Here is a 12,342-nt window from a genome sequence, read left to right as displayed (position 1 = left end):
AATAAATAAACGTAAAAAAAAATTAATACTAGATGGTGGGAGAAAGGGAGAGCAACGCAGCATTCAACTGGTGTTCTTAAAGAATTAGTTCTTCAAATTCCAGCTGTATAATAAAAGTTAGGCAAGGTACAAACTACCTTTTAATCTACCTTTCTTTATTTAATTCCATTGGCACCTGCCCTCTAATTTATGCAAATAGTTACAAAGAGGAGATTTTTTCCCCTGGCTCATAATTTTAACAGGTATCAAGTTCTTAAAGTGCGAATAGTAAGACACAGAGAAAAAATAGACAATTATGCAGATTCATAGTCAAATTCCTCATTAGCCAACTTGACATAGGCTTAGATTATGGCAGCATACTAAAAAATGTAGCAAGAGAACCACTATTATACTGAAGAGCAATTAACTGCATAACCACCAATTTAATAGATATCAGTTATATATCACAATATTTCATATAAATAATATCAAACATCATATATGCCACATCTAATAGAAATTTAACAATGACATGTGCTCCCATTCATATATCCCATTCCCACGTAAATAGAAAATAAATCCCATATTTATTTTATGAAATAAAGTGTTATTTCATAAAATACTCCTTATGAAATTCTTAGAATGACTACACACATGCATACAAAGTACTAGAAGAGAAAACTGAACTAGTGCGTGTGTGCAAGTGTGTAGTGAATCCTGAAACTTTCTGAGGAAGAGGTAAAAAAGGAGGATCTTTAAAATTCCAGATTTGAATCAGACATGGCAACATAAACAGCATTTGTGTAGCACTTCAATAATTTTGAAAGTAATTTTCCAAACTTTAACCTTCACAACCCTACATCTTAGGGAAGGCAAGAATTACCTCTTCAGGGCAACAGCTGGGTAGTGTCAGTACAAAGTACTTTTGTCTACCCGTTTTTAGTCCACTGTTATTTTCATGACACCAGCCTCTCCTAAGATAAATATTTGTGAAGGATCAATACTAAAAATGCACATATTCTTAAAAATAAATACACCTGAGAGAGGAACATAAAACACCCTAGTTCTATTTCTAACTTCTCCAATGCAATTACACTAAGACAGAAACCAGATTTTTAAATGAACTCAAAGTGGGGAAAACAGCACTACTGGTGTAATTTTTATATCCTAATAAGAACAGTAAAAATGGAATACTAGTATTACAGTAACTCCACAAGACAGGCCACTTAAACAAAAGCTTCCTGGGACACCTGCGTGGCTCAGTAGGTTAAAGCCTCCTGACTCTTGATTTCAGCTCAGGTCATGATCTCACAGTTCGTGAGTTCAACCGCCGCGCAGAGCCTGCTTGAACCCACAAACTGTGAGATCATGACCTGAGCCAAAGTCGGATGCTCAACCCACTGAGCCACCCAGGCGCCCCAATACGAAGTGTATCTTACGGTAGATTCCTTTTTTCTTTTCTTTTTTTTTTTTTAAGTAAACTCTACCCTTAACGTGTGGCTCAAACTCAACCCTGAGATCAAGAGGCTCATGCTCTACCGACTGAGGCAGCTGGATGCCCAGGTAGGGTCCTTTAAACCTGACTGAAGAAGAAACACTGGATCTCAAGTTTCATAATCCCGTTGTTGGGAAACCTGCTACATTTTCATTTTTCTTCATGTGTACCCAAAGAATAGGACAGGCAAGAAAAGTGATCTTTTGAGGACAGAAAATCCAGGATGTTTTCAATTGAATATATATATTAATTTAACTGCACCAAATGTGATACTGGTTATCATCTTTGGGATTTTTTAATCAGAATCTAACCTAATCAGAGTCCCATTCTATAGAGGACAAAAATTTGACATCTTTCCTAAAATTAATAGGTTTTTCCGTCTGAATTCTGGCAAATCTCAGAAAGCCAGCAGAGAATCTTGTCATTAGGGCAATGAATCTGAATGAATCTGAATGTCCAATCAAAACAAGGAGTCTGAAAATAAAGCATTACACTTCAGATGAGGAATTCCAGCGGTCATATTATCAGGAATATAAACTAGGGAAACCTTCAAGAGGCTGAACACCAAGAGTTGTTCATGGGTTGCTTCAAAGAACTAAATATGCCAAGATCGCATTTAAAATTTGTTCAAACACACACACACACACACACATAAACACACCCATCTTTTCAAATCAGGATTAGGGGCAACTGGGTGGCTCAGTCAGTTAAGTATCCAACTCTTGATGTGGGTTCAGGTCATGATCTCAAGGTTTCCCAAATCGAGCTTGGGCTCCAAGCTGGTCATTGAGCCCACTGGATTCTCTCCCCCTCTCCCTTTGCCCCTCCCCCACAGGCACACATGGTCTCTCACTCCAATAAATAAATAAATAGAAGATTAAAACGCTAAAGAGAAGGTAGTAAAAACAAGTTTTCAATGAACAAAGTCAAATAAAAAGGAAAAATTAAATTCAAAGAGCTTCAGTAAAAAAAAAAAATGGTGCCAATGCTGTTATACATGGAGGAAAAATGAATATTTGTCAGTATATATATTAGTGGAGGCTTCTCCCTATTCAACAGGAAAGGTATTAAGTATTTTGGATGCTACCAAAAATAAAGATCTAATAAATACTAAGTTAAACAACATTTTTTAATTAAAAAAAATTTTTTTAAGTTTATTTTGAGAGAGAGTGAGAAAGCACGTGCTTGCACAGGGGAGGGGCGGAAAAGGGAGAGAGAGAATGCCAAGCAGGTTCTGCACTGTCAGCACAGAGCCCAACACAGGGCCTCAAACTCACAAACTTCAATATTACAACCTAAGCCAAAATCAAGAGTTGGACACTTACCAGAGCCACCCAGGTGCCCCAAAAGAATATTTGTTGAAAACTTGCAGACAAATACATGAGTACATAATTATCGCAGGCCACTGCAGAGCCATTAACAATTTTCTTGTGAACCATAAGAGCACTCCTGAGGTTCCTTAAGATGCTAAAATAACGTATAAGGGAAAAATGTAGTGGGGGAGGGGGGGGCGCTGAGTGGCTCCATCAGTTAAGCTCCATCTGACCAGTCAAACTGTGCTGACCGACAGCACAGAGCCTGCTTGAGATTCTATCTTTCCCTCTCTCTGCCCCTCCCCTGCTTGCGTTCCCAAACGCTCTCTCCCTCTCTCAAAATAAACATTTAAAAAAATGTGTTTAAAGTAGTGCTTCTTGTAAACAAAAAATAACATAACTGAGGTAGTTCCATACCAAAAAAGAAAAAAAATAATTAATTCTGACACCAGAAACCTCTCTGAAAAAACGTCTTTTAAATGAACACAAAAAGCCTTTAAGAGGTTTTTAAATAATAAACATGAGATCCTAAACATACTATGTAATATGAATAGCAAATTAAGCTCCAAAAAAATGATTTCCAACAAGAATACAATTCCCTTCTTTGAAAGGGTGTGAAAATTAATATGAAAGAAGTAATTTACCATGTTGGGAAATCTGTTGATTCTGGGGGAAAAAAAATTTTTTTTACGTAAGCTCTATACCAAAGTGGGGGGTCGAACTCAGGACCCCGAGATCAAGATTCATATGCTCTACTGACTGAGCCAGCCAGGTACCCCTGATTCTGGAAAATTTTGATTTCAGTCATTCCCCCATCAGCAGGCACACAAGGACTCAGGTATTCTACTGGAATGCCAGAAGGCACAACCCAGTGCTTAACTTTTCAGTGATCAGATTGTTTAAATAATGTCCAAATAGATACAATAGATACGGGATAAAATGTCAAGGTGTAAAAGAACTTTTTTTTAAATATTTTTTAATGTTTATTTTTGAGAGACAGAGAGAGAGAGAGAGAGAGAGAGAGAGACGCACACACACGCGACCACTAAGGGGGGGGGGGGGGGCAGAGAAAGAAAGGGAAACACAGAATCTGAAGTCATCAGCACAGAGCCCGACACCGGGCTCGAACCCACAAACCTTGAGCCGAAGTCAGACACTTAGCTGACTGAGCCACCCTGATGCCCCTGTAAAAGAACTTCAAATATGTGAGCAAGGTATTTTTTCAAGATGGATATTCATATTCTTTCTTAAATGAACATATTCTTCCTTCTGTAAAAGATCTGGCCATCTCAGTCTACTAGAACACTGTCTCTTTAAACCCGTTCAATCAGCTTAATTTACTGCTGCCTCAGGCTAACCAGGCTGCTATACCAGGAACAGTTCCCTTCAAAATGCCTCTCATAGCTTCTGTGTTGTAAGCTAGAGTTAACACTAAACACAAAAACAAACTTGCAGAATTTCATTTTCATGTATTTACATGAGGAAGAACACTCAAATATAGAGTGTATACTTTTTTTTTTTTAAATAAGCTCTACACTCAACGTAGGGCTTGAACTCACGATGCTGAGATCAAGAGTTGCATGCTCTATCAACTGAGCCAGCCAGGCGCCTCTAGAGTGTATACTATTAACTGATGCACTAGCAGGTAAGAAGGGATGCAGAGGTCGAACCATTATACAAAACGCATGCACATATGAAGGCTGTTTTTTGGAGGAAGACACACATGAAACTTTCAGATAGTTGTTAAGTGCTATGAAGAAAACCCCAGATGAAATGTCAGAGAAAGCTGCTTCTTCTCAGTGAGGGGGTGACATTTAGGCTGGGACAACAGAAGGACATCCAGGTCACCGTACTCTGAGAAGAGCAATCTATGCAGTAGCTACACAGCAAGAACAGTACATGCAAAGGCCCTAAGGCAGAAATGAACTTCAGGAGTGCTTTAGGGCAAGTAAGACACAGAAAGGGGAGAAAAAGACAGGCTCAGCCCTCAAGGACTTAAGAGATCAATCACTGAAGTGATAAGCAGTTAGCTTTCACTGTAGACCTGTTGCAACAGAAGAGGGATCACGGAGGGCAGAGGTAGCCAGGTAGGGGGGTTAAAGGAAGTACAAGGTTTAGACTGGGGAAAAGCATGAAAAAGAAAGCAACAATAGGTATCAAGATGGTAGAGAAAAGTCCATGAACCTGTAGCTGATAGGACTAAACTCAACCAAGAAGAAGAGCTCTCATGTGTCCTAAGATGCCTAAAAAAGTTAACAAGGGAGCCTCCACCTGTTTTTACACAGGATCTTTAGATATCCCAAGAAAATATGTTTATAGCAAAAGAAAAAGAACAGAAAAGAACATGACAAGATTACCAATCCACAGAAACTATAAATTGGTAATAAGTCCTAAGAATATTCAAAGATTTCCTTTCTACAGCAAATTTTAAGGCAAGATCTATCCATACACTCTGCCAGTGTGGTGTTTTTTGTTTGTGTGTATGTGTTGTGTTTTGTTTTGTTTTGAGGGGCGGGGAGGAGTGTAATCCATCTGAAAAGTCAATGCTTATCTGTATCCTAAGTGGGGTCATGGTTACCCAGGTATATACATTTTGTCAAAATTCACTGAACATAAGATCTATACATAAGTAAATTTCATCTAAAAAAAGTAACACAGTCCAGTATAAAAAAGTATTCAAAAAAAGTACAATCAACTAATACAAGTGGAGGAAAACTAACACTATAAAAATACAAACGTCTCAATAAGAATAGGTTACACTCTACATTAAAAAAAATAAAATAAAACGTAATAAGCTTGAGTATTTCATATGGAAATTAAACCAAAAAATGTCTGTAATCTTTACTGTTCCGCCTCTACACAAAAGGGGATGTTTTATTTTGTAGTCCCCAAAATAAAATGGGTTCTGAAAAACTTTCAAGGGGGCGCCTGGGTGGCGCAGTCGGTTAAGCGTCCGACTTCAGCCAGGTCACGATCTCGCGGTCCGTGAGTTCGAGCCCCGCGTCGGGCTCTGGGCTGATGGCTCAGAGCCTGGAGCCTGTTTCCGATTCTGTGTCTCCCTCTCTCTCTGCCCCTCGCCCGTTCATGCTCTGTCTCTCTCTGTCCCAAAAATAAATAAACGTTGAAAAAAAAAATTAAAAACTTTCAAAAGCCAAAGACAGGTAACCAAAATAAGAAGAGACACCAAACAAATGACTACTTGTGTGAATCCATAAAGCGAGGGCCACTGAAAAGAACCCCAGGGATTTATTTTAGGTGATTAGAATAAGAAAGGCAAGTAAGCAAGTGTCTACTATATGCCAGGCAGTGAAGGCAAGAAATCTCAAATCTAAAAGTTGTGAGAATTCAGATAAACCAACAAACAAAAAGCAGAAACAGACCCATAAATACAGGTAACAAATTGATGGTTGCCAAAGGGGAGCAGGGTGGGGGAATAGGCAAAATGCGTGAAGGAGAGTAGGAGATACAGGTTTGCAGTTCTGACTTACTCATTAAGTCACCAGAATAAAAGGAATAGTGTAAGGAATACAGGGGAGAAAAAAAAAAGATTGTGAGAATTAACTGTTCACAAGACACCACAGACCACACTCCATTTTCTGTGTATGAACATTCCATCTAAGTGTCCTAACCTAAACTGAAGTGTGAGTAGATAAAAAGTATCACTGTAGTGATCATAATCAACACCAGAAAACACATGAGGGGCTTTTGCTTATGGAAATTCCCACATACTGGGCTGAATACTTCTGTATGAATTTAAATAATGATTTATAAACAAAATATTCAGGTCCTTAGCAGTCTCTGTAAGGTGCGGATTCAAGGCCCACCATACAGCTCCAATATAGCTCTTGAGCTATATCTCATCTGTATCACTCAAAAGTACCCCATCCTTCTCATCAAACTGGAAATATTTTACCAAGGACCACTTGCTTATTTTACTTTCTTTTTTGAGACCCCTCCCCAATTACTGTCAAAAAAGTACAAATCAATTTCACGGCCCCACTGCCCCCTATTCATCTGTATAGCTTTACATCCTGACTCTCCAGGTTTTAAACCCTATTAATTACACATAAAAATAATTAAATCAAAAATTATATACCACTTCATAACCATATAATACTTCACCATTTCAAAGTCTTTTCTCCCATATTAACCTATAACCTCCTTAAAGATAGTGGCTCTATCAGTCATAAAAATCCCTAAAGGATCAATATTTCCTAAAAGCAAATATTTTCATTGAATTAGAATATTACATAATCTCCTGCTACTAACATGCGCTCCAGTTATACTCCCAACTAGAAAGGAACCAAAACAGAAGAGGTAAAAGAGGTTCAATTTAAAGACATAACTGCCAATGTTTCATAAAGCATATGGTTTATTTTATAATGGAAAAAACAAACTCTCCCCACAAATTAAACACCCATACACAGTTATCTGATAAACCTCCATAGCGTACTCGAAAATCTGCAGTACAGAATTGGTAATCGTTACATTCTATTAAACTAAAGCTCTATCTTTAGTTATAAAATACGTAACTCCACTTAATTTTTCCTTTATGTATTTCACTATATCATGTACCTATGGACATCAAATAGTATACAGACTCATAAAAAGCTAAACAGACAGAACCACCTGGGTGGCTCAGTCAGTTGAGCATCAGACTTCAACTCATGATCTCCTGGTTGATGAGCTCAAGCCCCACACGGGGCTCTGTGCTATCAGCACAGAACCTGCTTTGGATCTTGTTTCCCTCTCTGACCCTTGCTTGTGCCACCTCTTAATAAATAAACATTAAAAACAACAACAACAACAAATAGACAACTCTGGTTTCAAAAATCCAGCTTCTCACAATGCCAGACATACCAGTTTCTGACTTTTCTTTTTTTTAATTTTTTTTCCCCCCAACGTTTATTTATTTTTGGGACAGAGACAGAGCATGAACGGGGGAAGGGCAGAGAGAGAGGGAGAAACAGAATCAGAAACAGGCTCCAGGCTCTGAGCCATCAGCCCAGAGCCTGACGCGGGGCTCGAACTCACGGACCGTGAGATCGTGACCTGGCTGAAGTCGGACGCTTAACCGACTGCGCCACCCAGGCGCCCCATTTTCTGACTTTTCTATCTTCACAGCACTCTTCCTATTTTTTGGTCTGTGACAATGGAGGATAAAGGTATTTGTACTTTTGAGAACTTTAATCTGTCTACATTCTACCAAAAATGGAAGCTATTTTTAAGATACAGTTTCATCGTTAGAGAATTGTAGAAAGATGACAAGTTTGGGCCCTGTAAGATACCCATTGTAAATCTGTTAAATAAAGTCCTAAGATTCCAAAGTACAGAAGCAAAATCTTGTTTTCTCTTTACCTGAATGCTTCCTCTTGTTTGAACTGATCTTTGACTCCAATGTCAAATTAGTCATGCCATTTTGGAGTATTAAAGTGTATAATAATTATACATTTAATTTTTAAAACAAGCCATTCTGATCTCTATCTTGATTGGTACAACTGGAAGATCATATTCCAAAACAAAGTCAAGAAAAGGACATACTTTGGCTAGTGGCAATGATAAAACTACTCATATGCCTAATCATTCATAAATCTTAATTGACACTAGAGTGAATGAAGAGGAAGACTATCAACCAGTGCTATATGAATGCTTTCTGCTAAAGGTATGCTTCTAGCAAAGATGGGCTTGTTCTGTTGCCATATGACACTAGTCTATTCAGCCACCTGGAACACTTCCTGTCAGTATGTGCGAAGTATCACGTGTGGCCATGACTGACTCAACAGTCGGTTTCCAGACTGACAAACTAACACGAAAAGAAACCAACAAGAATTGTTTGGTTTTTTTTTTACCCTTTATTTTTGAGAGAGACAGAGACAGACAGACAGACAGACAGACAAGAGCGTGAACAGGAAGGGGAGAAAGAGAGGGAGACACAGAATCTGAAGCAGGCTCCAGGCTCTGAGCTGTCAGCACAGAGCCCCACGCGGGGTTCCAACTCACGACCGCGAGATCACGACCTGAACCTGACCTGAACCGAAGTCAGACGCTCAACTGACTGAGCCACCCAGGCACCCCAAGAATTGCTTTTTTAAATCCCACTTGTTCAAAAGTCTAAATCTAAGAAAAACAAAATCAGACAAGTAATGGTATAGAAAGACAAGTAATTTTTTAAAAAACCAAAATAATTCACATGAACCATAAGGAATCCGCCTACATTTGAAGATGTTTAGAAAAATAAATCTCCGTTTAAACAAAGAGGAAGATGAAGTTCCATTTGTCAGTTAACTGGAATCTGTCACCTTTCTGAAGAGGAGACAGAATAACCCACCACAAACTTATGAAAATTTATGATTGACAAACAAGGTTCTTTACTTTTTAACAAAACAACTATGGCAACCCCACAGATAAATCAAGTTCTGCTATGGGGTACTGTCCTTCTCTGTTCCCTCTTCTACAAAAAAAGTTAGGTATTTCCAACATCCTAACCAACTGTTACTCTGTGTAACCAACTACATCTCACAGTATCCTCTACCTAGGCATAAAGTTCTGAGACTTGGTTACAGAGCCTAGCTTCACAGAAAGCTAACACCGTCCCCCAACAAGCACACCACAGCCATGAAACAGAACACATAAAAGAAGATAGACAATATTAATAACCCACATACATATTCCATAAATATATAACCCATTCTGCCTCATATCTGTCAAATGCAGTCAAGTGACCCCAGCAGGTGGCTGCAACTCTGCTTCTCCATTTATTTAGAATTGAAAGTTACAAGTTATTCTTTTCCAAAAGCTCTAGGACTATTTGTGAGCACTTTATTTAGTCCTCTAAAGGGATGCTTTTTTATACTTTACATATGCTGACCACAATACTGAAAAATAATGGGAAATCTACCATCTAAGGCTGTCAAATGTCAAATTCAAGCTCATTTAATCATCTAATTTACTAGATTCGAAAACAAAAACTACTTCACACATTTCAATGAAAGTACAAAACTAAGAATGTCAATTACAGATAATTTAATTACTATCAATTTACTTAAACTAGTCAGTTGATAGTACTTAAAGCACTCACAAACCCTAAGTGGTAAAGGACAAGTAAAGCTGTACTTTTCAATTTTTTAAAACTATTTAACATCTCAATTCAAGAGTCAGGCATTAACTCTTACACACAAATGTTCTCAACAGACACAGGGTTTGGGAAGATATATTAAACAGAGTAAGAGGTGTACCACCCCTCATCCAAAAGACTTTTCCATCCTCTTAAAATGTTACATTCTAACATCTGAACAAATTATTATTTCCAGCACTACTGAAGTTACATATAACCACGAGGAAGGAAGTCATCCCAAGTGTCTTAACACTTATTTCGCTAGTTTCAGGACAATCATAATTCAAGTGCGCTTCAAAGTATGAAAACTCCATGAATCCACTAACCCTAAAACCTTATATACATTTAGGGAGCTCTTTTAGGCACTCACACCTAAATTAGGCACAAGTGCCTCATGATTAATCAGAAAGACACAAAAACTGTATCTATATATCTATATATCTACATATAGATATACAGATATATATATATGTAAAAAGGTGATGCTCCTAATATGTTCAATTCCAAAAAGGCCCCAAAGCAGTCTGAGATCAAATGCCCTCCATGCAAGAGAAAATTCTCTACTCCTCTTAGTGCCTGCTCAACAGTCCAGGTATGAATTGCTCTCCACCAGGGTAACTGCCCCTGCACTTGGGGAAAACTTCATTTCCCAGCACCGGGGTGGGTCAGCCTCATTAACACAGTCACAATCTCGTTTCATGCCCCACAACTGCCCTGCCTAAAGTCACAATAAAGCCTTGGAGTGTTTGGGGGTTTTGTTTTTTGAAATATTAACACGTGGGGGGCTCACAGAAGAGAATCACAGTTAAGAAGCTCTTTGACGTGGGTGCTGAGAGTGTAAGGGACCAAGGGAGTGAGTGGGTAACACAGAGGGTCCTGGACTCCCAGGATTCCCCAACTCCAATTCCAACTTGGTGGGTGGTAACCAGAGTCCCCCACCACCACCATGCCCCTTTCTTCACCCTCCTTGACCCAACTCCTAGGCCAGTGCCTTCGTTGGGCGCCCTGGTCTCAGCTCCAGCCCTGGGGCTGAAATGCGGTGGCAGGGAGACATTTAGGCCTCGCCTCCCAGCGGCCTTCCTCCCCGAGCAGGGGCGGGAGGGGACCCAGGAAGCCGCGCTCGGTTCCTGGGGGGGTGGAGGGCCTAGGCCGCGCCTCCCAGCCGGATGGCCCTAGGCCTCGGCCCGCCCGAGGCGGGGCCCGGGGTCGGGGCGGCGGGCTAGGCGCCGGCTCACCCACCTGGGTTGCCAGTCATTCCAGCTCCGTGGGTACTTGGTGCCGCCGCCGCCGCCGCTGCTCAGCCGAGACCCCGGGGCTCTGCGGCTCATTACCTTCCCCGACACGACATGGCCAAGCGCCGCCGCCCAAAGAAGCGCGAGTCGCCGCCCGAACCGACCGCCGCCGACACTCCGCTCCCGCCTGGGGTTGAGGAGGAAGCCGGAGAGAAGAAGAAGGAGGAGGAGGTGGAGGAGGAGGAGGCGGCGGAGGGCGGGGGAGGCGGACGGCCGTTCCGGGTTCCGCCTGAGCCCGCAGCGCAGGACGAGGAGGCGGGAGTAACGCCGCGAGGGGGAGGCGGAGGAAGGGGAGGCGACGTTTCTTCCAGGGCCGAGCGCGGCCCGCGACGCCGGGACCCAGGAGGAAGAGGACGACGAGGAGGAGGCGGTGGCGGCGGCTGCTCACGCTCACACAGCCACGGCTTCCCCGCCTCCCGGCTCCGCCCGCCGCGCCGCCGCTGCCGCACGGCATGCTGGGAGCGAGGGGCGGTGTCGGCGCCCGCCAGGCCAGGGGAAAGGGGCGGGGCCGGCTACAGGGGGCGGAGCCGGGCGGGCGCGGCGAGCGGATCGCCCTCCCGCGCTCCGGACTAGCTTCCACTCCCTGCGGACCGTGCCAAGGTCCCGGCCCCGCCGCGGGGGATCATGGGAGAGGGGAATCTCCGCCACCACCGTCAAACACACACCCTCCCAAACACTCTCCAGAAAGCATTAGACCCCCCGAGGGCTGGGCAGTCAGGTGTAAACAGACATCCAATCAAGGACCCGGGGTGTCTCCGCGCGCGCACACGCACACACTGGCGGGCGTGCCCTTAGGCTCACGTGGGCTCACTTTCCCCACCCTATTCGGTAAAAAAGTAAAAATAAAGAGCGGGTGGATAGTCCCCTACCCAGCCCCCTCCGGAAATGTGCTCACGGAGTCCTTTCACCTTGACCATTTCTTCCCGGTGTAGAAAACTAAACTAAGTAGAGGGAGAAAAGGGAATCCCTTTCCCCCCCACCCCACCCCACCCCCGCAATGCCTGTCCCCTGCAATGTGAACTGTGCTTTCAAATCCTCTCACTGTGTAACACTTGCCCACCTTCCCCACCAGAAAAACCTGGCTGGTAGGGAGAGGGTTACACACCTGAGCACTTTCCCCTGCCCACAGTCCCCCCGGAAAGATTTCAC

General features: G+C 42.2%; 1 protein-coding gene across 4 annotated transcripts in view; it reads right to left on the bottom strand.

Annotated features, from left to right (window-relative positions):
* SMG1 (SMG1 nonsense mediated mRNA decay associated PI3K related kinase) overlaps positions 1-11,606 on the bottom strand; it is a 105,044-nt gene extending 93,438 nt beyond the window's left edge. For 3 of the 4 annotated variants that reach the window (XM_043560430.1, XM_043560431.1, XM_043560433.1), the window contains exon 1: positions 11,141-11,606. In XM_043560430.1, coding sequence (XP_043416365.1) covers positions 11,141-11,229 — 89 coding nt within the window. In that variant the 5' untranslated portion in view covers positions 11,230-11,606. The remainder of the gene's footprint in view (positions 1-11,140) is intronic. The other variant, XM_043560432.1, reaches the window with a different exon arrangement.
* Between the last annotated feature and the right edge of the window lie 736 nt (positions 11,607-12,342).

This window comes from Prionailurus bengalensis, chromosome E3 (assembly GCF_016509475.1).
Source record: "Prionailurus bengalensis isolate Pbe53 chromosome E3, Fcat_Pben_1.1_paternal_pri, whole genome shotgun sequence".
NCBI classification, from domain to species: domain Eukaryota; kingdom Metazoa; phylum Chordata; class Mammalia; order Carnivora; family Felidae; genus Prionailurus; species Prionailurus bengalensis.
This window is presented reverse-complemented; position numbering and strand designations above follow the sequence as displayed.